The following is a 26,802-nucleotide window of genomic DNA, read 5'->3' on the forward strand; positions in this document are numbered from 1 at the left end:
ATGAGTGTGTGTTTCCAAAAAGGGAGAGATAAAGGAAATATTTCTGATTATACTAAACTTCCTTGCCTCTCAAATAAGCATATGTTCTGACCTTTTTTACATGCTAGCCTTCCGTTCTGGCTCCCAAACCTTGTATTCTTTTAATTGAAGTCAAGAAACCAAGGGAAAGTAGGCAACTGGATGTGGAAAACATCTAGGAAAGATGTTACAAGATTCAATTCTGGTCTCTCAACCCTCCATATAAATGTTTCTTCAGCAGTTAAGATGCTGAAAGTCCCAACTGCCAAGAGTGGGTTGTGATGCTTGGATGCATTGCATCATGGGAAACTCATCAGAGTCATGGGTTGGCCTTAGGGTTAATTATGCCACCTTGTTAGATACCATCTGTATCCCCTAACCTAGGCTTCCATGTAAATTCACTTGCCCTGTGATTCTAGACTCCACTTTCCAGTTTTATATCCCAAATTAATTTCTAAGAAGACTTTCTGAAAATTTGAAAACTACATGCACAGTCTGTTTTGTTCCAACACAGATATGTAACATGTGACTGTTCATATGTTGTAGGTAAACTGGGCAATAAAATCACTATACTGCAAAACTGTGATAGCTCAAAATATGATTTTCGCAAGGTAAAGGAGAAGGTAATGTATATTTTTAGTCTTTTTTTCTTCATAATAAATAAACTTCACATAACACTAATCATTGGACATTTAAAAGTGTGAGGTGACAGCATTTGGCACCACTGAGTAACATCAGGTGAATGTGAAAATGCTGCCCAGCTGCCAGTAGTGACCTGGCGAGGAATATGCAGAAACCACACGTACCTCATCTGCTTTCTCACTTAGGCGCATCCTTGTGCAAGTCCAGCATGTATGGCGCTCCTGAATGTGTGTACTTTTCCTCATAGAAACCTTTTACATAGCGTTATCAATAGGAGTGTGTGTCCTGGTTCTAAAAACGCAGGGGTTGAATGAGGGAGGAAAGCCTTCAGCCTGTGCAGGAGATGTTTGTAAAGAGATAAGAGAAGATGAGATACTGTGAGAGCAATAGGCATGAAGAAACGCAAATGAGCTTCCTCAGAGACCATGCTGAAAAACCAAAGAAAAGAGAATGGAACTCATATGAGCCACCATTTGCCTTAGAGAGGATTAGAGGCATGTGTGATGGAGCAAAGGAAAGACAGTAATGCCGAGAGCCGAAGAATAGCACTTTCATGGCTTCCGGTCTTATTTAGAATGGAATGGCTTTCTTTCTTTCTTTTTTTTTTTTTTTAACTGAAAAGAGAAACATGGCAACACAACAAAAGCTGAAATTCTATTTTAAGCCAGCGAAGAAGGAATAACAAGACACTGAGTCATAGCCATCCACCTCTGGTGTTGTGACACTTTGCCCTAAGAATGTCCTTCCTTCCGTCTTGTCTCTGTAGCTCAAAGCCACAGTGGTATATCAGACTCACGTCCACTAAGAAACTTCACCTGTTTATTTTAAAAAACCAAGGTAAAGAGTCATATTTACTGAAGTATCTTTTATTAAGAATTTAAGGTGTTTAAAATGGTGGCATTTTTATTGAGTTTAGTATTCTTTTTTAGTATTAGGTTGGTGCAAAAGTAATTGCAGTTTTGTCATTCGTTTCAATGGCAAAAACCACAATTACTTTTGTGCCAACCTAATATACTATTTTGTAAGACTGCAAATTTTGAATGTTCTGCTCTGAACCCATTTCCCTCATTAGTCCTGTTATTTTCATGGACCAAAATTCCATAATGCAGTCATATCTTTAGGAACACACTTCAGGTTATAGGAGAAATGGTGATATGCAGAGAATTTTTATTATATCTGCTATTTAACAATTATTGTTAACTTTGGACAGAGAAAAGGAAATAGTGCTGACGGGGACTGACTTCCTCATCTTTTTCCTGGTCTTTTGTGCTTTCCATGTGTATCATAAAATCCAAAGGGCCCAAGTAATAATATTTCATGGGATTTTGGTAATTTGGGATTGTGAGCTCATGTGTATTAGGCATTTACCTATGAAATTCAATGAGGCCTGGGTTGAGGGATGAACCTGCCAGAGGTTTCAGACTTCTCTTGCAGATCCTAAGCATTTTCAAACTTTTTCTCAGCTTGCAATTTACAAAACCTCAAGTAGTATAATCTTGAACTCCAGACCTCTCAGAGGTTATGAATTCTTAGCACCCACATCAAACCCATAGCCCATCCTTTCACTAAGGCTTTAGGCAGATTTAGGCAGAAGACTCAGTTTCAACACCCAAACTTTTATGGGCTCATGAAAGGCTTTAAGCCAAACATTTAAGTTATCGAGATAAGAAAATCTCAGGCAGGAAGCCACTGCTTTAGGGTCAGCTGACCATCTGATTTCCAGATCCTGCTTTATTTGGGCCTTGGAAATGTCTCCTATTTTCTCATGAGCTTGGCTGTGCATTTCAGGCAACTTCTATTATATTTTATCCAGGAATTTTTGTTTTTGTTTTGCTGTGGAGTCTGCTGCATGGTCAGTCAACAGTAATGGATTATTTTTTTTTCACAAATGATGACTTCCTGCATGCTCAGAGGTTAGCTCAAATAGATGTGTCTGTATTTAGATGACAAAGGTTTTTTTTTGAAGCCTTTGATTTAAAACATTGTATGTCCTGGGGGACTTATGAGTTTATCTCTTAAAGCCAACTCAACAGCTGCCCCCGCTGGCCTTTTAAATTCTGCATGAGGAGAAGCCATCAGAACAGTTATGTTTAGAAGAAATGCCAATTCAGATCTGAAAAGCCATCCAACAAGGGCTTTAATATCACAGCTAAAAGGGGATGCTTGCTCTGACCTTTTTTATATTCTAGGCTTCTGTTCTGGCTCCCAAACTTTGTATTCTTTTAATTGAAGTCAAGAAACCAAGGGAAATTAGGCAACTTGATAGGGAAAACATCTAGGAGAGATGAGATGCTAGTCAATGTCAGATAAAGAAATCTTTCCACTGTACAGACAGCATCAGTTGAATAGAGACCTCACAACTGACTGAGGTGGGTTAATGTTGGCCAATGACGGCCTGAATCTAGTAATTTTACACTGTAAAAGTTTAGCAAAGGATGGTACCAAGAGAGTTAATCTGGAATGTGGTACAATAAATTTTCAAAGAAATGAGTTCAACTTTTTTTTCCCTCCAATTTGAAACTTAAAGTTTAAATGATTTTTGGTCTGTCATCTCATCTCCCTTATGATGAAGACTAAAAGGCCCAGTTCATCAATATCTAAAGTGAGAACTGCAGCAGGAACTTTGCCATTAGTTGATCAGGCCTAAGGGACTCACATGGTAATGTGAGAGAATGGCTGTGCATATTCTCCATCAGATGGTATGCCAGTGTCACTGCAAAACGCTGTGAACTGAAACAGCAAAACAAATCCATGAGTTCAGATTCCCCCAGGCTTGGAGGAGGAGCCTCTGGCCTCTGCCTGGGTTGTGGGAAAGCTGATTTTTAGAACTAGCAGTATGGGATCTGAGCAGGGCACGGAGGGAACAAGGGTGAGTGGATGATGTTCACAGGATGTTCAAGCTTGTTGATACTGATGCAGCCTCCAGCGAGGGCAGAAAAGAGGCTGCACCTTAGGATCCAGGAACCTGTTCTTTTAGCCACTTCAGTGTTCTCTAGGACTGTGTTTTCTCAAATAGTATTTGGCAGAGTGTTGGTGTCCTTCCAGATGACAGTATGTCGACAGGTGTTTGGGAGAGTGCAGGAAGTGACAAGCCAACAAAGAGTTCTAGGGTCAAAGTAAATTTGAAGAGTCCCATGCAAATTATCCTATTAATGACTCGGAGAAGTCCTGCAGGAAAGACAGTTACTCAACTTAAAGATGTTTTTTCAAACTCGCTGCCTAAATATCTCGTTCTGAAAGGCACCTATTCATACTTGCAGGGTATGATTGCCCTGACATAGTTTGGAAATGCTGCCCCTAAATACTGTATCATATAAACAGTCCTCAGGTAGTTTCGATATGTAACCAGGTTTGAGAACCACAGACGAGGGAATCTTGACATGGAGAAGTAGATTCACTTAGAGAAGGTCTGAATATGAAGAAGCAACCTTAGAGACAATATGGTTCCAATTTTTTAGTTTTCCACATGGGGGAAATTAAGTTTAAAGAATTGGACTAGTCCTTTAACTGGCAGAGGAAGATGTGGCATTGAAACACAGGCAACTTTAACAACAGCTCAGCTCTTTCCATTTCACCAGCAGGCATGGGCATGGGGGTTGGGGGTTATCACGCAGCTCATAAACGACCAGGGAAGCCAGAGATGAGAAAAAAATGGGTGTGTGAGGTGGGTGGTGCACCTGCCCTCCGGAGGTGAGGGCAGGTCATGGCAGAGCTCTATGTGCTAGGGAGAAATAAATAATCTTGTCAGCTGTAGGGTGAGGCGTGTCCAGATGGGAATGGGTGGGGGCTGGAACACGATCAAGAAGGCATAATCAGTATTAGGCCCAAGACACCTGCGTCAGAAGTTGCCTGTCCCAGTCATGCTTTTATTAAACTCTCAGTAAACCTTTTTGGTGATGTTAGGCTTGGGTTGTCTGGCCCGACAAATTAAATGTTATTCTTAAAGGCGTGAAGAGCATTATTTTAATACTTTCTTTTTATTTCCATTTAAAGTATATCAAGTTCTTGATTAATTTTTGTTTTTTTTTTGCAATTTGTCATTGGAGATGTCCAGTGGGCTTATTTGTTGAACTGTCCTTGAAATTCAATTAAGTGAATTAAATATGATTTGTTACATAATTCTTTAAAAGCTGCTCATAAGATACCTACAAGGCCACTGAAGAAACAGGGAGAACAGAACTTTGTTTATATAGGAAGAAATTCTGAACGTATGCATGTGAGCCTCTCCCAATATACTGGGAAAAAAATGCTGTTATTTGAACAGAAATACAGTGATTTGATTTGACCTAAATAGTGTGGTGGTTTAACTAGTTGGATTGCAGAAAAATTGCAAAACGCAGGATTTTTTTCTTTTTAATTGTGGTTAAAAACATTTAATATAAAATTTATTATTTTAATTATTTTTAAATGTACAGTTTAGTAGTGTTAAATATATTTACATAATTATGTAACCAAATTTCCAGAACTTTAATTTTTTTTTTTTTTAATAGAGATGCTGTCTTACCATGTTGCCTAAGCTAATCTCAAACTCTAGGGCTCATGTGAATCTCCTGCCTTGGCTTTCCAAAGTGTTGGGATTACAGGTGTGAGTCACTGCGCCCCACCCAGAACTTTGTCATTTTGCCAAATATGCTAAGATCTTTTCACTTGGGGTTCCTCATATACCATTAACCTCTCAATAAAGTGAGCATATTTCTAGAATTTTATTTAAGAGACTGGTTTAAATGTCCTTTGTTATGTAATATTAGATACATATAAAATATTGCATATAATGTACATGTAAGTCATGAAACAGAATAATACAAACACCCATGAAACCACCACTCATTACAGTTCTATAGGTCTGTGGGCTCCTTCTGTATCTAACACTATTCCCCTAGTATGATCTGGAAAATACACAAATAATAATATGTACTATTGTACCCTATATTGGGATTAGTTTCTGTGACTAGTTTCTCCTTGCTGTGGAGGAGTTCATGGTACAGATTCTCCTCAATGTCTAATGGGACTATGTCCAGATTAAACCCAGTGTAAGTTGAACATGTAGTAAGTTGAACATGCATTCAATACAGCTAACCTAATGAACATCATGGCTCAGCCTAGCCAACCTTAAATGTGCTCAGAACACTGACATCGGTCTAAACTTGGGCAAAATAGATAATACAAACTTAATAATAAAGTATTGACTATCTTATATAATTTATTGAATACTGTACTGAAAGTGAAAAACAGGATGGTTGTATGGGTACTTGAAGTATGGTTTTTGTTGAATGCACACAGCTTTTATACCATTTCAAAGCTGAAAAATTCTAAGTTGAACCATTATAAATTGAGGACTGTCTGTACAGTGAGAGAAATAAACATAAATACTTGTGATATTAATACTTGTGATAGAATGAGCAAATTCTCTAATAGAGGTGTAAGAAAAATGCTGTGGAAACCAAGTGAGATAGCAGCTGATCCTCCCCAGGTGAGGAAAAGGTGTGCAGGATGCTACTGAAATGGAGTGAACAGTGAGCTGGACTTTGAAAGAAGAATTGTTTATAAAGAAGATAAAAAAGGTGAAACTATTTCAGCAAGAGGAAATAATATGAGCAAAAAGATCATGATAAGGAAGCACGGCATGTTTAAGGAGCCCCAAAGAGTAGAGTGTGCCCGCAGCTGGCCCTCCATCCACTTGGCTGCTAATGAACTTTGAGATGCATTGGGCAGCAGCTTTGAGCCAGGCACCGTATTAGGCTCTGGGGACCTACAGCCTTGGTTTCCAACAGCTTCAGCTTAACAGAAGAAGACACACAAGCAAACAGGCAATTTTCACAGCATGACCAATGCTGTGAAAGAAGCAGGCACGGGTGCTAAGGGAGACCCTGCACAGGAGCGGAAGGTAAGAGGCAAGGCTGGAGAAGTGGGGCCAGGATGGAAAAGCCCTACACATTCCATATCAAGGAATTGGAGCTCTGTTTTACAGCGCTGAACACTCGAGGATTCTCGGTGGGGCAGTAAGTAGGCTCATCACCTGACTGCTGTTTTTAAAAATGAAAAGACTCTAATGAAGGGGAGAAAGACTAAAAGAGCATTATGAAATTGCTGAAATAATCCAGGTGGGAGATGTGGAATCCTACAGTGAGATAATGATATTCATTCATTCATTCCACAAATTCTTCTTGAGCATCTATTCAGTGCCAGGCACCATGACTGTGCTGGGGTAAAGTGTGTGGACAGATGTGAGATAAGATGAGGTGTGGGAAAGGATGTGCTGTAGGCACCTCTGAAGTGACATAAGACAAGGAGGGACAGAAGAAGACATCAGCTGTCACTCTGTAGTCCCTAGTTTGGGCAGCCTAAGGATAATGGCACATCCACTGATGAAAAACAGGTTTGGGGGTAATGTGAAGAGTTTAGTGGGGGGCATGTTGAGGGTGAGATGCCTGCACTTGAGATGTCCATTGGTTCCTTTACTGTAAGCTGGTCCTCTGGAGCCAAGGCCAGTGATGGCTAAACACATTAAGTAGTTAGTTAAAGTTGTGGGAGCTGGTGACATTGACCAGGGACAAAGTGTTAGAGAAGAGGGTGGAAGGTAACCCTGGAGGAAAATTGGCAAGCAGGGGAAAGAGAGCCCATGAGGGAGACAGGGAGAAACTGCACAGAGACGTAGGAGAAGAGCCAGCAGGCACCAGTGGAGGAGACAGTTTAAAGGAGAGAGAGGTCAAAAGTGCCTGCTGCTGAAAGAGGTAAAGAAGAATGAGAAATGAACGGAGACCAGTGGTTGGGAAATTCAGTTTTGAAAGCGTAGGACTGGAGATATAACGGTGACAGCGCTCAGAGTGCGGTGGGAGGAAGAGGCAATGGGGGGAATTGTGGACAGTGGATGCTCTGCAAAGGAGTGTGTGGGTGAAAGGAAGGGGCAGGAAAAGAGAGTAGCATGAAGGGGAAATACGGTATGAGATTGACATGGTTTGGATCTGTGTTCCATGCAATTCTCATGTGGAGTTGTAATCCCCACTGTTGGAGGATGGGCCTAGCGGGAGGTGGTTGGCTGATTGTGGCCATCAGTCATCACCTGATCCATTAGGTGAGTGGATCATGGGGGTATGTTTAGCACCATCCCTTCGGTGCTGTTCTTGTGATAGCATGTGAGCTTTCCTGAGATCTAGTTGTTGAAAAGTGTGTAGCACCTCCCACCTCATTCTTCTCTTCCTCCTGCTCCTGCCATGAGAGATACCTCACTCCCAGTTTGCCGTCAGCCATGACTGGAACCTTCCTGAGGCCTCTCCAGAGGCAGGAGCCAATATGCTTCCTGTACAGCCTACAGAACTGTGAGCCAATTAAACCTCTTTTCTTTATAAAGTACCCAGTCTCGGGTATATGTCTTTGTAGCAGCGTGAGGACAGACTAACACAGAAATATTTTTTAAAGGATGAAGGTGGCTGGCATATGTGTGTAGGCAGAGGGAGGCAGCCAGTGGAAAGGAAAGGAAGAAGATGCTGAAGTGAGAGGAGATGAAGTGAAGAACACCAGTGGAAAGGGAGGGAGGAGGGATGCTGGAGGAGGATGCACGTATCATGGTGCCGGAGTGCAAGGATTTCTCACAGCACAGCCTCCGTTTTCTCATGGAGATAGAACAGCAGGTTGTCTACTGAATATGAGAGGGCCAAAGGTAGGATATGGAACTCAAGGGGAGCGGTTGCAGTTTGGGAGGTGTTCTTATCTGAAGAGGTAGGTTGGCAGTTTGCTAAACTATGAGTGCTGAAGCCCTCGTTAATGTGCAGTGACCCCATCAGCAAGCTGGGCCGTTCTCTTCTGAGGTGACTGCTATCTTGGGAAAGGAGAGGAGAATACATACAACTGGGAAGGTCTAGGTATAGGAAGATCAGGAATTGGGGTGTTCATCAGAGTGTCAGCATGAGGTCAGGAGACTGAGAGCCCCAACAGGTGTTTCTTCTATACCCCAGATTTCTCATTTCGGGGAGCCAGTGCCCATTGCTAATTGGAATCCTCCAGTGTCTTGCTACCTGCTGAAATCTAGGCAGGATACGATGGCCTTTGCCTGTACACATAAAGCTACCCTCTAGGTGGGCTGCAGGCTCCCATTGGGGTATTGGCTCTTAGATGGGGTAAGAGGAGACTCTCAGGGCAACCTGAATTTTCCACAGATGTTTAGTGCCCTAATGGTACTGATTCATGGATGACTTTTTTTCTCTACACATTCAAGCCATTCATGACATTTACTCTTCTAATATGTTTCAACTTTTTTAAAAAAAGATCCTTTTCTGTTTCAGATTTCCTAGTCTTCCTCTTTTTAAAGTTCAGTTTAAAGATTTCAATAATATTGGACCAAACTATGAGTAGATGGAGTGGGCATGGCATGACTGGAAGGGTTCTGGAAATGTCCCTTATGGAACTGAGGCAGGGCTTTTATTATTATTATTATTATTTGGTAAAATATTAACCCCTTGAATTCCCTTTTTGAAAACCCAGTGTGCATAGTCCAGTGTGAATAAGCCCAGTGTGCATAGTCCAATGCCTCTTTCCCCTTCAAGGTGGGTGTTTTGTGCCAATGAATAAATACAGGACTCTTAAAAGCCAGAGGTCTGCCTGGGGATACTGAGGAACAAGCTGGGAAACACTAAAGCTTTCAATTCAGGATGTGGTCAGTTTTCTCTCTCCCCATCAATCATTACTGGTAGATTGCATCTGCTAGCTGGCAATAAATTAATTCAGGTTCCATTTGGCTGGAAGTTAAGAGCCCAAATGGGGAAGTGGGCCTAAGGGAAAGGTCAAGTACAGTGGGTAGGCATCATCTGTCACCCTCACTCACCAGGTTTCTTCTTCCAGACAGGACCAGCAGGAAGCAAGAGGATGCTGAGCAGAGGCAGGCCTGATAGCAACCCCTGTGCCTGGTCTGCTCATCCTGGCCTGTACATCTAAAAATGCTCTTTGTAGTTAGTCACTGGTCCTGGCCTCCTATCCAGCCACCCTGCAGGACTTCATCTCCTACCCCTTCACATAGCCAGCCACTGTGGGTCAATGTATGGCTCAGTGGGGCCAGGGACCTTGCAGGTTGTTAAATATGTTGACTATCACTCGTGGAGAAAAGATCACAGCAGGAAGGAGAAGGCACACGGAAGATGTGTGCCCCACACATTGTAGGTCTTTTCTGCTTTCTGGCTTTTCCCCCAGCATTGACATGTGGTTTTGCTACTAGGTTAAGGGGCATTTCCCACCCTTGGGGTAGGCACAGGAAGAGTGACAGAGGAAGGTTTGAAGATCATTGTTTACAAGAATGCCCTCTATTAATCTGGGGGCTGGGGGGAGGGGTATCTTGTGGGCAGAGAAACTTCCCCACATCCTCTGAATGAAACTCTGATGGGAGGCCCATGTTTGCCTTTATTCCTGAGTATTCTGTGTAGGAAACACATGAGCTTATCCTGCCCTGCTCTGAGCATCACCTCTCATCAAGGAAGCAAGTGATCAGCAAGTAGTTTTAGGGAAAGATCAAGTACTGGAACCCGAGCCAGCTTTCAGAAAGAGGGAGAGGGGGCAGCTTAAATAGACATCATAAACAGGAAAATGAATACCTAAGATCAACCCTCATAAAGAAACCCTTCGAGACTTACAAAGTCAGACCACATTAAGACATTTTGGCTGCCATCCAAAGTAACAGGGACCTAACCAGATAAATTCATTGAAAAAATATTTTGAATATTGCAAAATAATTTGGCCTTGGGTGACACTGCTTTCAATAACAAAAGGTTTATTTTGAGAAACATTTCCCAACAATATAAACTGAATGCAATACAGTATCATAATAGATTCCTGTTACAGTAAAATACTTATAAATAATAATGTACAGCATTTACTATGTGTTAGGTGCTTTCTAAGCAGGTAGATATACATTCCTTTATAGTCTTCACCATCTAACTATGAGGTGGGAGCTCTTACTGTCCTGATTACTAACAAGAACACTGAGACACAGAGAGGTTAAGAAATTTGCCCAAGATCACACAGCCAGCATTTGGTAGAGCACTGCTTGGCTGTTCTAGTGTTCCCAGCTGTCCTCACCCAGAGGTAACTGTTTGTAAATAATCAAAAGGACTGTAATAGTGTTCACTGCCTGCTGCTACCAGGCCTACCAGGGTTCTTCTTTAAGAACCCGCTGTCAGGTTTTTCTTTTCTTTTTCTGGACTTGAAAATGTGCTTGTTTTTGAATCTTCATAGAAAGCACTCAGGCTGACTCATAGGGATTTTTTACCCTCAGAATAAAATGGTTATGCAGCCTTAAGTATTTAAAACAACATTTAACTCTTGGAGCTGCTGTGGTAAGAATCTGTTTAAAATGTTGGTGAAATCCAGCCCAGCCTGGAGGGTACTAATTGACCTAAGACTTGTGCCTGTCCCGAGTCTCCCTTTCCACACTTGGCTGCTGCAAGTCAATCCTTTCCAGAAGTTCCTGCCACGTGGTTCACATCCTGACTGAGCCTCTCATCTCATTCATTTGCGTCTCTTTGACATGTCATCCGGAGCCATTTTCCCTTGCCTTTCAAGTCCAGTGCTCTGTCTGTCTGTGGTCCTGATTCGGTTCAGCTGTACACACAGATGTGCACTCCCCTACACTGTGTGGTAAATGCTGACATTCCAGAGATAAAATGAAGACGAGTCCCTGTCCTGGAGAGGCTCACTGTCTATTTTACCCTGCCGCCCCTTCCACGGAAGAACTAAAATATAGGAAATGGAAGATGCCATGGTGGTGGAGCAGTGGTCACTTCCAACTCATGGGCTTCACAGTACACACTGATTTGCAGAAAGGCAGGGCACAGGCTAGAACCAGACATGTCACAGCGAATGTTTTTTTTTCTTTATTTGGCTATTACTTTGTTTGGACTTTTTCCTGTCTAAGGGCCAGGGAACAGAAATTGACAGCCAGACATTTACCATTTGGGATTGTCATCAGGGTGGGTTACTACAGGCACTAAGCTATTTTGGGGAGACATTGTCATGTGGTGACTCCATATGACAATGATGGGGAGGAGGCAGTTTTTTAATTGATCTTGTAGCCAAAGTTCTTAGCCCAGTGCTGGACACACGGTAGGTGTGTCCTACAAAAGTTGCTAAAATCAATGAAATAAAGGTGAGTGCCTTTCTTTATTGCTGAAAATAAAGAGGCCAGAGACACTTTCTCAGATGGGTAGACTAGTTGCTAAGACCAGGGTGGCCTTAGAAGAGGGCCACTCAACAAACGTGTGTGTGTATGTGTGCGTAGCTTATGTGTTCAGGGGCATATGTGTTCATTACATGTCAAATAACACTCATCATTTGTGGTATCCTGTGGATCCTTCCTAAGCACCAGAACTACAGCGGCCACCCCAGTTGCCCCACCCAAGGGGTGTGGCCATTGGCAATCTTACACCCTAACTCATACTGACTGCTGATGACTCATGGTTCCATTGATCAGTATCAGTTCACATCAATTTTGTATAAACTGTATAAAAAACTGCAAGATTTGTCTTCCATCTTTAGTTTTTCTTTTAATCCCTTTCTCTCTATTCATGGTCTGTGAACTTTATGTCACCCTTTGCCTTGCATGGCCTGAAGTTCAGGGCACTTACCACGGTGCAGCAGAGGGGCCAGAACCACCAGAGGAGAGCCAGGGCTAGGAGCAGGAACAGGATCAGCAGGGCGATGGCCAGGATGGAGCCGTCAGACTGCAGGACAAGAGAGAGGTGGTCAGCAGCGGGACGGGACCACGTGTGGTCTTCTTTCCCCAAAGTCTCATCACTGATAATGCAGATTGAAGGCTCAGAGAGCACAATTTGCCAAGCAAATGGTTGAAACTCTGCCCATCATTCTGAGGCTGATGGTCCCGTAACACACTCTGTTTAGCCAATTTTTAAGGGAAATGAATTTATCTTTTCAGAGAGGCCCTGCTCTTCTCTTTGAGGAACGCTCTGAAGGACCCACTCTATAAGAGACAGAGCAGGCATGAACATGGACTCCCACTGCTCACCTGGCCCTGGGACACCATCCCCTGCTCCGTGACAGCCTCCTCACTGGGTCTGATGTTCCAGTCTCTACCTGGGCTAACTCAGGACCATTATACTCTGAATTCAGCTTGCTCCCCTAAACCCAGTCACATAGGTGCATGTCACAGATTCATAAAGCTGTGAATGGAAAGTCTGGAGCCTGCTGATGGGATGCCTTTTAGTGTCTGTGAATCCAGGGGGTGGGGGCAGAGCAAACTGCTGCTGAACCTGGGAGGTGAGGGGTTACAGTCAGATTACATGGCTACATGGGAATGAAAGAGGGAGGAAGGCACCCAGGACCCCTTTTACCCACTTTAAAACATGCCTAGGTCAGTCCTAGACACAGTTTCTGTGGACTGAGATGGCTAACGTTTAGCAAACAGAGGCCCCACTTGGTATCAACATTCTGAGGTTGCTGGTTCAAGGAAGCTGCCTGAGTGAGAACACTGGTCTAAGTCCCCTCAACCCTGCCTTCCTACAGCTACTGGGAGTGCAAATCAGCAAAACTTTCTAGGAGAGAAGGGAGAAATTGTGATAGGTATCAAAGCTTCCTTCTGCATAGAACCGGCTATTCCACTTTTAGTCTAAGAAAATAATCAAGTATGTTTACACAGATAATAAAAATAAAAACATAAATGGTTAACAATTAGAGAAAGCTAAATAATGCATTATAGAATCACCATGCAGTCAGGTACTACATAGATATTATATTGTCAAATAATTTTATTTATTCACATTTTTTTGTGACAGGGTTTCAGTCTGTCATTTGGGTTGAAGTATAGTGGTGTGATCACAGCTCACTGCAGCCTTGAACTCCTGGGCTCGAGGGATCCACCCACCTCAGCCCCCTGAGTAGCTGGGACTGCGGGTACAAGCAACCATGCCTAGCTAGTTATTATTTTTTTTGTAGAGATGGAGTGTCACTTTGTTGTGCAGGCTTGTCTTGAACTCCAGGGCTCATGTGATCCTTCTGTCTTGGCCTCTGACTGTGCTGGGACTATAGGTGTGAGCCACTGTGCCTGGCCATATTGTCAAATAATATTTAAATGATATTTAAATGAGATGACAAAACATTCCTGGTATAATGGGTAGATTTATGTATATGTATGTCAAGGGAGACAGATTATCTGATATTTACTAAATTTTAAAATTTATATTTACCAGATTAATAGTAATTTTACTGGTAGTGGGTTTGTGGTAATTTTCCTTTCAAAATACATTTTCTTTCTTTTTTTTTCATCTCATAATGAGAAAATAAACTACTGAAGTTTTCTTTAAAAAAAAATCTGTCTTTGGGGGCTTCCCCCTTTGGTGTTAGAGCTCACTAGGCCCAGGGATTCTTGTTTAGAGGCAGGGGATCTATGGGGTACCCACGTGGGGTCAATGGATAGATGCTGTGATCCTCCTGAAATGACACCTGTGATCTTTAGTGCAAGTTTCTTCAGCAAAGACCATTCACAGCACTATCAGATTCTCAAAGCTGCTCCCTCTCCCCCATTATAGGGAAGGGAGGCTGGGTGGTCTGTCCAGGGTAATGCAGCAGGTGAATAGCAGAGTTGGGATGTGGTTCACTCCCACTCTGAGTGCTCAGCAGGGGCTTCTGGAAGCTGTTTAAAGGCAGCTCTCACTCGCTGAAACTCCCTGGAATGTCTTTGACCAAAAAGCCAGGGAACTAAACACCTCTGGTCCTTAGCCAGGGCTTTGGAGTGCCAGACTGCCCCCAAGGGAGCTGTAGCTTTACAGGTGCAGGTGCAGGGCTGGGCAGCGAGAGGCAATTGGGGGAGGGAAGAGAGCACGGGGGCCAGATGGTGGACACGCCATGGCAGAGGGGTGCTCTGGACTGCAACATTTATACATGGGTGATGGCCGAGAGCAGTGGGCTCAGTGGTGACAAAGAAATCACATGTGTTTTCCAAATTTACAGCTGGCCAAGGACAACCCTCTTCATCTCTCAGTCTCTACAGTCCACATTCATAACATGAAGATAATAAACCTCACTTGCCTCACTACACTGACGTGGGGATAAAATGATGTAAGCTATCTTATCAAACACTGAGCTGTAACTCTCTCTAGTTCTCCAGGGTAAAAAACATGGTGAGCATTTCAGATCATAAATCTATCTGCATTTGGAATAATACGTGGTTCTGGTCAACGAGAGGCTTATAAAACAGCAGCTGTTTAATAAGGGCTACAGACTACGCTTATTCACACTAAACACAATTTCCCCTCAGCCTAGTTTTGTTTTTTCACTTTAGGTAAGATGAACTAAAGCAGAGGGCTGATAAATTGTGGGGAATTATTTTACTTCCTTCTGGAAGAAGAAGGTTTTCCATGAAGTAGTGAGAGTGAAGGACTCGGCACACGATGGGAGCGAAGGGGCTTCTGCACTGGGAGAAGGAGATAACATGTACATACAACCTCAGAGGTTCCCTGGCTTTGGATAAAGTGATGGCTGGCTTTTCTCCAGCCAAGCTTGGTGCCCCTGATGAGGCCCCGTTCCCTCTGGCGGTGGTGGAGGAGGACAGCTGAGGTCTTGGGAAGGGGAGAGGTGCAGGAAAGGGGGTCCCGGTGGGTGGAAATGCACAGGGGCAGACACTCCTTGAAGAACTTTCTCCTCTGCTGAAGACAGCTCTGGGATAAAGCCCCCAAATGCACTGCCTGTTTTTTGAGATCTTCCAGAAACCGCTGGCTATCCAGTTCAAAAGAACGAAGGGCATAACTTTTTGATAAACTTAGACCTAACGCTAATGTTTTAGAAGGAGATAACATGTACATACAACCTCAGAGGTTCATTCATTTATTCATTCAGCAAACGTTTATTGAGGGTCTATTCTGTCCCCATTGAGCAGAACCAGAAAATACAGGATTGACTGGATAGTCAAGATGCTTGCGTTCTGCTGGCTGATGGGTCAGGAGCATTTGTAGAAACAATTAACCACAGGCAGTGGTCTACGTGCTACTCAGCAGCTGTCCATCCTGCCCCTTTTGTGTCAGGCAGTGAACAAAATAGGCAGTCTTTATTCTTAAAGAGCTTACATTTTTGGTGGAATAATAATAATGACAATGATGGCAATAATGTTGTTAGCATGGTGAACATTCACTGAACATTTACTATGTGCTAAGCAGTGTTCTTTCTATGTACTAACATGCTTTCCTTATGCTAGCTCACTTAATTGTCATGAACAATCTTGTGAATTCAATAATATCCTCTTTCCCATCTCACTAAAAAGTACCAAGGCAAGGAGAGATGGAGAAACTTGCTGAAGGCCACATGGAGAAGCCAGAATTTAAATGTGGGCAGTTTGGTTCCATAGCTCACAGCAGACCAGCAGGCTATTGCCCTCTTAGCAAGTAGCCAAGTGCTAAAGAGCCTAGTGCCTGGGAACTAGCAATTCACTGAGGAGGTGACACTCTACGGAGCAGGGCCAAGGAGAAGGTCAGCATTCCGGCACAAAAAGGCAAGCATGAAGTCCTGGGGCGGGGCAGGGGCAGTGGAGGCCCACGTGCTGGCAGCACAGCATGAGTGTGGGTGGAAAGGAGGCGGGGTCCCCTCTGTGGGAGGACATGCAAGCCAGGCTGAGGAGTGTGGCTTCCATCCTGAGCTCACAGGAGCCCTTAGTGACTTTAACCTGGTGACACTGACACATCGTGATCAGATTTGTTTCTTGGAAAGCAAATGCTATTGACACTGGATAGTATGGACTGGAGGAGGGAAAGGTTCGGAGTGGAAGGCCCAGGTGGAGGATGGCTGCAATTCTGCCCAATTCTATTGGATAGTGTCGTGTCATTTCCTGAGGTCACTCTTGAAATGCTTGTACGTTTTCACGGCTGTGTTCAGTGCTAACTTACTTAACAACAGCTAACCACCGTGTTCAGTGCTGTCTATATATTCTCTCATTTAATTCAGTGAGCCTTGGTTAAACAGCCTTTTAGGAACTGTTACTCCCTTTTGCAGGTAAGGCAAACTGAGACTCAGTGAAGATATGTAACTCACTCAAGAACTTCACCTACCACCCATGGACATATTTATTTTTATATGTCTACAATGTTAATGTTGCAAAACTGGGATTTGAATCCATGTGGTCTAATTTTAGAACCTTGATCCCCCTCCCACACTTAACCATTACACTGTGACTTCAGATTTACAACAATTTAGTTAAGAAATAGCTGTACTTTAAAGACGAAACTTTAAGCGGATGCAACTGAAGGTGAGACCATGTTTGCAGTTGCTCCTTCTGCTCTGATAGAAGCAGGTCACTCACATGGCCCAGTGTGGATGTGCACATAGCATGGGTGAACGTGGACTTCAGAGGCAAGTTGGAGAGGGATAGGGACCTTGGCAGAGCCTGCCTTCCCTTTAGATTCTTGGCTTGGAGTTTTAACCAATAACCTTGTGAAGAGGGATTGACAGCTAATGTGAGAAAGGCTCTAGTTACCTGTTGAATATATATCAATATTGGAATGGAAATAAGACACACATCTGCATTGTTTAGTAAATAGTATTTGCTTCACTCATGAAATGAGTTCAGGTAGTCTAAAGCAGTCCTTTTGCATCTTTACCAAGTTCCAAGATGAAGACATGCGGGTGTAAGGAGCGGGCCCTGCCAGTGGCTGGGAGGCATGTGGAGTGCTCCAGAGCTTCACACGGCATGGTCTGACCCCCACAAAGCCTGGCTTCACTCTGCACTCTGTTTTGCTCTGGGGCAGACTGCCCTGACTCTTTGGGCTCTGGTCTCCATGCTGCCCTCCCGTGTCCCTGGCTCACTGTCTGTTGCTACACTCCGTGCTAACCATCATCAGCTCCCAAGATCTCCTTCCTGGATCAGACCCCAGGAGGGTCATGACCATCTGGGCCAGAGGTCCCCCTTGTGGAGTTGTGCCTGCCCAGGTCTCATCTCAGATGACAGCTGGCAGGGCGCAAGGTAGCTTCTGAGAATGGGTTCTCCCTGACCTACAAGTTCAGATCCATACTCCATGATCGATCTGAGAGTATGCATCGGGCAGGGGGAACCTGGAGTGGGGACTGGCATGGACCTGACTTTATGACAGAGATGAGAGTGGAAGCTGACCTGTCCTGCCCAGCAGACTCTCAGTGTTTGCTACCCCTGCCAGTGCCACCTGCCCTTTCCAGGCAGCCCCTGCATGAAGCTCACTGCAAACCTTCAAAAGAAATTCCAGAGGGGGAGGAAAGCAGCAAACAGCCACACATGGAGTCTTACCATTGTTATTTTCTCAGCAGCCTATATAGCAACACAAATCCAATTCTTATTTTATTTAAAAAAACGGAAATCAAGTTTAAAAAATGAACATGGCCTTTAATTTTAACAATTTTAACATCAAGTGGCAGGGGGAGTTCTCAGATGAGTGACTAGAGCTGGAAGCACTTCTGCGGTCAAGGAGGCAGCCCATGGGGATGCATCTGCCTGTTGGGGAATCATCCATTTTCTTCAATGAATAGTTTTAAGCCTTGTCAAATGCTCACACAGAGGCCCGCTATTAAGGATGCAGACAGGCAATATTAGATATGAAGTCAGGGCAAGTCCAGCCCGCCCCTTCCTTTGGGCATGTGTCATTAGGGATGACATTCTCTGAAGGCTGCCTGGCTTGAATGGCCAAATCCCTGCACCATGGCTTTCTTTAATTCCCTCTGCTCCCAACTCACAAAGTGAGGACCTCTCTTTTAAGATAAGAAGGCATTGTTCCCAAAGGCATAAAATTTAGAACTTCAATAATGAAAGCATCTCTTACTTGGCAGATGGAATGTAGGCAATTTTGGATTTTTAATGCATGGCATGGGGCGGGAATGAAGAATCTTGCCCGGGCTTGTTTGCTGTATAATGGGAGAGAACCGGGCCTCTGGATGATTACAGGATCAGACACTGCTGCTCCTTTCTGTTTTGTTTTGTGGGAAAGGGAGGAGGATAGAATGGAGAGGAATTAGTGGGAGACTGGGGGAATTCAGCATAAAGAAACTGTGAGATCCTCCACCTCAAAGTTGGGCCTGTGCCAGGATTCTGCCTGATGCCCACCGAATGGACTTACTACCTAGCCGATAAAGAGCCCTCCAGTGAGGCCTTGAAAATGGTGTTGGTTAAGGAGGGAATGTTTCCTGCCCCTCCTACGTTTCTTTCCATGTTGGGGCACTTGGAGTGCACAACGCCAGGCCCTTCTCTGCCCTCCGCTCGTTCAGTAAATAAGGAAAGTGTAAACCGAGCATGTTTGGATCCTCTCTCTCTGTTTTTGGGAGTGTGCGGCTGGAGGGAGCAACTGGTATTCTCTGTTATTCCATGCAAGCAGGTGTTGAGGGGCCTGATGCAGTTTTATGAAGGCTCTTTAAGAAAGAGAACATAAAAATACAAATACAAAATTATAAGGGCCCCTCCCATGGCCTTAAAAGGGCCTAGCAGAGACCTGTCATGCAAGTGAGGGTCCCTAAAGCTTACGTGAATCAGCTCTCCATAACTCTACCTCTGGCTGTGCCGCTTCGCCGGACAGGCCCCCTGCCTGCAATCAGATTGGTTTAATTCTGGGCTTCAGTTTCCAGTCTGTTTGCTGCCACACTCGGCCAAAATCTCCAACTCACAGTAATAAAGGCAATGCTGAGGTTTTCATGTATCATTTTCTGGCCTCATTTTTCAGTTTATTCACAATCAAGGCAGGAAAGAGGCATGCTTTATTGCCCCCATGACAGTGCCCCTAATATATCCTATGTTAAATAACCCCAGGATAGGTTCTGGTAACTAAAACAATTACATTTCTACAACAACAGTATGGTAAATTTATTCAAAAAGACATTATCAGAAGCCTCTCTGGTGGTTGGTGGGTTTGCTGTAGTTCTACGGTCTTTGCTGGGTAGCGGAGATTCTGAGTAGCAACACTGAAGCACTAAAGCCATGGAAAATACTTGGATGCCTTCACACGGTTGGACTATTTTGTAAACATTTAACATGAAAGAATGAATTGGTAGGTTGATTCTGCCACATTGAAGAGATGTTAGCCAATCTCTGCCAGAAATATGACAGGAAAATAGCTGAGGATCCATAGAGTTTCTTGAGAGCTGACAAAGCTCTTTCTCTGGATTCTTCCCTCCACAAAGCATCTGGGGATGCAGCTGATGATGTGAGGCTCCCCAGAGGCCTGCCCTCCACTCCCTCTCCCCCTTTCTCTGGTACAGAGTGAGGGTGCCTGTGAAGGACTTTGGAATGCCTTCAAGGGAAAGAGACTCTTTAGGGGTTCCACCGACCTTGCAACTTCATAGAAATCTGCCTGTTCTAATTACAAAGACTCAATCCTGCTGAGAGGGAAACAGCAGAGATCAAGGAACGATGTCCACTTTACTCTGCTCCAAGGGGAGTCCCTGAGGGCAGAGTAGGAGGCGCAGCAGCCACTGGGCAGAGGAAGGCTGGAAGCCACCACAGACCTGCTGCTGTCCCTCTGTAAGCACCAGGAAGGGATTCACAGGACCCCTTGGTGCCTTGGAGGCATCACATTCCAGGGCTCTGAAGTGGAATTTAGAGCCATCCCAAGCAGCTGGCCTGAGCTGTTTCCTGCCTAGACAAAATTGGCAAAGCACGGGCAAGTTTTATTTTGAAAGATGGAATTTAAGCCATTTTATTACTGAGCAGTTCTAGATGGGCAAGCCTAGAGATCAAAATTCTTTTTCCCAGCGCTTATATATTCTGTTATTTCTGGTAAGCAACTTATGGATGATCTAACTCATCCACCCTCTCTGCTCTGCATGTTTTTGAAATTCTATTCTCCTGGCACCTGCGACTCTACTGATCCCCCTCCTATCTCTGACCATTCATTTCCACTTTCCTCATGGGCTTCTTCTTGTACTCAACCCCTTAAATGTCAGTATGCTCTAGGAAGTCATCTTGTTCCTCCTCTTTAAAAATTGTGGAGCTATATACACAATTTTGTTAGTTTTAAATGTATAATTCAGTGGCATTAATTAAGTACATTTATAATATTGTGTGACCCATCATAAATGTACTTAATGAAAACCAGCCATGGACAAGAATGACCCATTGTAATTGTACTTAAAGAAATTCTTGTCCATGGCTGGTTTTCTTTCTAAAACTCTCCATGGGTTGTCTCATTTCCTCCCATAGTTTAAACTCTCATCTAGATATGGATGACTTAAATCTTTAGCCTAGATCTTTCCCCGTGCTTCAGGGTCATATTCAGGACCATTCAGCTGTCCAGTAGGTCCTACTGATATGTCAAACTCAAACTGAACTCACTGTTTTCCACTTCAAATCTGCCTGATCTCCTCTCAGGTGATGGCATTACTTATCAACCCAAGTTGGAAACTTGGAAGTCAACCTCAGGTGCCGTTTCTTCCCTTTCTCACCTCCCCAATATCACACCTATCATCAGAATATCCTGATCCTCTGATCTAAATACTTCTCAAATCTGCCCCTGTCTGCTCCATCTCCAATACCACTGATCAGATTTAGGATCTCATTCTTTCTTTCCTGGACTGTTGCCATGATCTTTTTATTGGTTTCTCCACCACCAGTATTACTGCCAGGAATTCCCTCTTCTACATTGCAGTTGGGACCATTTATGGCTCTATACCATAAAATGATATTCTGATAGATTTTCCTGCCCATGAACTTTTCAATAGCTCTTCATTGCCCACACAGTTCTAAACATTTGAGAATTTTGTGGAAGCGATATATCCCTTTCCTCATGAAAGTACACACTTGCATTTATGCACAGGCTCACACATTTTTTATTACCATTTCAGGGGGCCATGAAATCCCTGGAATCTATTTGTGAACTGCTAGGTACAAGGCTTTGAGTCTTTAGCCCAAACAAGCCCTCTCTTATCTCTCCAGCACCTCCCCCTGCCAACTTCCTCCTCACACTTTGTGCTTTGACAGAACTAAATGACATTAAGTCCCTATGTCTCTCTCTTCTGCCATGGTCGTCTTCTCCCTGAGACACTCTTTCTAGCTTTCATTGCTTGGTTAACTGTTTTCCATCTTTCAAGTCTTGGTTCAGGCCCCACCTGATTTATGCATAGCTAACTTATTTACTGAACACCCACCATGTGCTAGGCCCTCTCCAAGTGCTAGAGAACAAGAGCATAAAATGGATACGGTTTTACCAATCACGAACTTTGTCATTGAGTGGGAAACAGAGACCAGTAAATACTACCACTGAACTCCATGTTTGCGCTCTTATTTTATCCTAATCATAGCTCTACCTTATCATCTCTCTTCCTCTCTCTACATATATATATATATATATATATATATATATATATATATATGGATATATATGGATGTATATATATATGGAGATATATATAAAAATTTTTTTTTCTGGTACCCAGGCTGGAGTACAGTGATATGATCTCAGCTCATTGCAACCTCTGCTTCCCAGGTTCAAGAAATTCTCCTCCCTCAGCCTCTGGAGTAGCTGGGATTACAGGTGCCAGACACCATGCTTGGCTAATTTTTGTATTTTTAGTAGAGATGGTGTTTCACCATGTGGGCCAGGCTGGTCTTGAACTCCTAACCTCAGGTGATCCACCCACCTTGGCCTCCCAAATGCTGGGATTACAGGCATGAGCCACCATGCCTGGCCCATCTATTGTATTTTATAGAAATTATATTAGTATGTTCTTGTCTCTGCTACTGAACTAGAAGCCCCTGGAAGACACATATCTGCTTTACTCATCTTTGTACCCATGAGACACAGTACAGTGTTTCAAACACAAATTGCCAATAAATGCCATTCAAGTGTTTATTAGAATGAGGAGAATGAGGATTTAGCAGGCTGATGCCTTCTATAGTTAGTGGGTAGCAGGAATGGCACTGGAGCCTATGTTTCCTGTGGCTGTTCAGTTCCCCTCATGGTCCCATTCCTGTTAATGACTGCATCAAATTCATTACAAAGAGCTTGGACTTCGGAGTTGGAAAAGATGATTCAAACCCTAAACTTCTACTTAATAATATGTGGACTTTGAGTAAGTTACACAACCTCTTTTGGTCTTCCTTTTCTTTATGTATGTGAAATTGAGATAATTCCTGCTTCCCAGATTGGTTCTATGACATGACATAAGGTGTGCAGAGATCCCAACACATGGCCAGCCTTTAAAAAATGGCCCTTCCGGCTGGGTGTGGTGGCTCATGCCTGTAATCTCAGCACTTTGGGAGGCAAGGCAGGCAGATCATGAGGTTAGGAGTTTGAGACTAGCCTGGCCAACATCTCTAATAAAAATATAAAAATTAGCTGGGTGTGGTGGCATGCGCCTATAGTCCCAGCTACTTGGGAGGCTGAGGCAGGAGAATCACTTGAACCCAGGAGGCAGAGGTTGCAGTGAACCAAGATTGTGCCACTGCACTCCAGGCTGGGCAACAGAGTGAGATTCCTTCTCAAAAAACAAACAAACAGACAAAAAAGGCACTTCCCTTTCCACCCTCCCCTTTCTTCTATGTCCAAGCCAAGTTCCTGGTGATGTGCCCAGCTTGGCCAAGGTAAATGAAGTTGATTCCTGTGAACAACCTCATTCTAACTGTGGCTAGAGCTGTGGTGTTAGTGGGTGGTCCCAAATTACACATTTGAGAAATTTAAGCCCCTAAGATTGCCATCCATGTGGCAAGAAAAGGGAAACCCAAATGGATTTTCCAATGGTAAATTTAATGTCATTGATCAAAGTTGATCAAGCATCAATGAGGGTAACATAATGAAACATTATTATTTATTCTTGCCACCTGAGAATTAATATGGGCTAGAGATGGCAATTAAATTGATAAGTTTAATTAAACTGAAGATAGATTTCTTAACCCCAAAACTGGGGCAGTATAGAAAAAGTATTAGGTACCTAAAGATTTGCGGAACTCTTTCTAAAAAGCATGGTTATAAAGCAACGAGGCTGTTCATGTAGTGAATATAACTGAACTCTCACATCCAAATCAATCTAGTTATCTCCACACTAGTGGCTTTAGTGGTTGGAGACTCCCTCCAGTGATGCAGCCATTGCCCAAAGCAATTCTGAAACAACTCCCTTGTGACCATTTCTAAAGTCAGTTTATCGGCCTCCAAAAGAAAATCCTATAATCTCTTAGTCTTGCTTTGCTTTTCATGAAGGAGGTTCTGAGCTTGATAATCTATCATTCACCAGAACTGGTTCCTGCAGCTTTTGGATTTTAGAAATCAAATGATGACAATATTCCCCTAATCCCCCGCTGAGGATGTTCAAATACTGTGCCTTTAAAGTTATGGCCATTTCAAAGCAGGAGTGCAGAATATATCTGGAATAGTGACAGCATTGTTGGGGAAAGCACATGGGTTCCCAAAGCAAATACTTTGACGGAGCAGAAATCATATGGATGTGTAAATCCTAGTTTGCTATAAATCTTACTTTATGCCTTATATGACTAATACCAGAAGGACTGAGAGAAGCCATCATTAGTATGCATTTAAGGGGAAGATTGATGCCATGTTCCTACAAACTAAAGCTGTGAGGCCCTTGTCACAGGAGGTGATAAGTTCTCTTGTGGTACTCTTGTCACCCTGACCCAGTCATGACATTTCATGTTACTTATGATGGTGAAGGTGATAAAAGTAAATCTTGGATTCATTCAGCACTTTCCTTTCTCTCCGTAAAATGCACGGAGCTTGTTAATCAAAACCAGTTTTCAGAGAATAATGCAGACAAGATGTAGCTTGTTAGTACTTGGAATACTTTAGTTCTTGGAAGTGGGATGTTGAAATAGGATTACAGGGAAGGTACTTAGTAATGCTCAAATATTATGACACTAAAAGAGAAAGGCTAGTTTCTCATTTTCATTTTTTGTTTTATTAAATATAGTGATTTGTATACTTACCTTTAATGTATCCATTTATTTAATGTATATGCTCAGTTGATCTGATTGATCATCCCTCATGTGTTAGTTTGCATCACTGTTACCTATTATTGCTAAGTAAATACCACTTACAATATACTGTGGGCTGTTGCTTTAGTTTATGAACTTGGAAAGGTGAATTTGGGTGGTGCCTCAAAAAGATAGATGCTTACCAGAGGTAACCATGATGATCAGTTCCTTAAAGCAATGCCATTAAACTGTGTAACAGGGTATCAGAAACCAGCAAATTATTTCCCATTGGGTTTCTAATGCATGCTCAACAGTAGGAGGCACAGAAAGATGGACATCAGCTTCTAACCCTGAAAGATGTTGTCAGAGTCCAATTACAAAGTCAGGGCTGATTCTCAGGGCTTGCCTGGAGAGCAGTACAGGTGAAATGCAGTTAAACTCTCAATGGTCCTGCCATCTGTGGCGCCTGAGCTGAGAGCAGAGAGGGAGTTCAGGAGGCTTGCTGAGGCTACTGACTCATCCTGGGGTAGGTCCAGACAGCACTGGGCCTTGAGGTCACAGTGAAATTGGATAGGTGAAAGAAGAGAGGGCATTCCAGAAGGAAAATGAAATGTGATCAACAGCATGGAGTAGGAATGCACATAATTTTATTTAGAGTGAGGAGGTATGAAATACAAAATTGTCATTCAACATTTTTATGTTAGGGATCAGTGTCACAAATGTTAAGGCCAGTAGGTAGGGGTTAACTGGGGTTGCCAAGTCAAACTCTATCTTAAGGAGCATTTTGTAGATATTTATTTTGGCTGAGTTTATACTTTTTATACACAATCTCAAGAACCTTGAGCTTTATAGATACCTATAAAGTATTCTAAGTCCATAAATTTGGGCAATACAGGTAAAATAAAATTGCCCTTTCATATTTCCTCAGCCTGCTAATGAAACAGTTTTCCTGATGCTGGGTTGTGTTGAAGAGAAACTCAGTAATATTTCAGCTGTCACTTATTCAAGTGCTTTTTATTTTTATTTTAAATGAAACAAAACATGAAGCCCACTGCTTTGGGCACTGACTAACATCTGTTCTAGTAGCCACAGTAATGGCAAAGGAATGTACTTATGTATTGCTATGGCATTGACTCTTCTTTTGAGGAGAACTAAATTAACTCACTGCCTTTCACTTTTCCTTAGTGCCCTAATGAACAGGTGAGAACATGGCTGCTTTGGAAAAGGAAAGGTGTTTATATATCCTCATAGGACCTTGTTCTTCTTTAAAGAACAGAGGGAGGAGTTTGACTGTCTTTTGGGAATGCAAACAATATAAATCCTGTCAGTCCCAAATACTATCCTGATTAGAAAATACATATAAGGACCCTGGAACGACTCATGATTTAGTGCAATACGACTGTAAGCTTGGTTTTCTGATATCCAGGTACGCAGAAGGTTAAACTGTCAAATTAGAAGTGCAGAGGGGAGTATCTAGACTATAAAACACGGTATGATATTAAGAAGTGAGAGATCAAAAAAAGTAGAACCATAAATTAAAAAAAAACCAAAAAACAAAAAACATACAGTGATCAGAGACTGCTGTAGGGACAAACAGCTTTGCAAATGGAAAGTTTTGTAGTAATTTGGCATATCTTAGTTGGTGATGAAAATGGGAGAGAATGAAATATACACATTTTACAAAATTTTATAACAACCATTTTGTGTACAAAGGCTTTCTAGGAAGGAGACTTAGGAGTAGGTGAGGGATGAACTCAATTTGCATGTGTTTTCTTGGGTCTCTTGATTTCTCTGTAGCCCCAAATCTATGACAGCATTGACTTCAGCTTATCTTCCCATCCAGATTGACAAGAAAATATACAGTTCTATACATGTCTGTTTCTCTTTTCACCTCTTCTATGCCTAGCTAATAGTTTTGTTACCTCTTTATTTATCTTGTTTTCTATTTGTTCTTTCCTGTTTTTGGCCTTCTCTTTTTTGAAAGGGTTTACTCTATCAGTCTTCTCTAATCTCCTGAGCTCTATGCTTGGCTAATTGTCTTAAACTTTTATTCTTTTCTAACAACCCTCAAGATGACAAATTTCCTTGTAAGGATCACTTTAGCTGCATTCCAAGTTTTGGTTTTGGCATCTTCATAAGCGGTCAGTTCTAAGTATTTTCTAATTTACATTATGATATTACTTTGACTCGTAATTTCTTTGGGTATGTGTTTGAAATTTCAAAATGTGAGATTTTCAAAATTGATTGGTAACTTGATTGGCTATTGATTTTTACTAGGCACCAGAATA

At 42.8% G+C, this 26,802-nt stretch overlaps 1 protein-coding gene across 2 annotated transcripts in view; it reads right to left on the bottom strand.

Moving 5' to 3' along the window:
* The window catches only part of ANTXR1 (ANTXR cell adhesion molecule 1), a 266,805-nt gene that overhangs the window by 87,038 nt on the left and 152,965 nt on the right, over positions 1 to 26,802 (bottom strand). For both annotated transcript variants that reach the window (XM_003922664.4, XM_074398773.1), the window contains exon 13: positions 12,267 to 12,362. In XM_003922664.4, the coding sequence (XP_003922713.1) occupies positions 12,267 to 12,362 (96 nt within the window). The remainder of the gene's footprint in view (positions 1 to 12,266; positions 12,363 to 26,802) is intronic.

Source organism: Saimiri boliviensis, chromosome 1 (assembly GCF_048565385.1).
Source record: "Saimiri boliviensis isolate mSaiBol1 chromosome 1, mSaiBol1.pri, whole genome shotgun sequence".
Lineage (NCBI taxonomy): Eukaryota > Metazoa > Chordata > Mammalia > Primates > Cebidae > Saimiri > Saimiri boliviensis.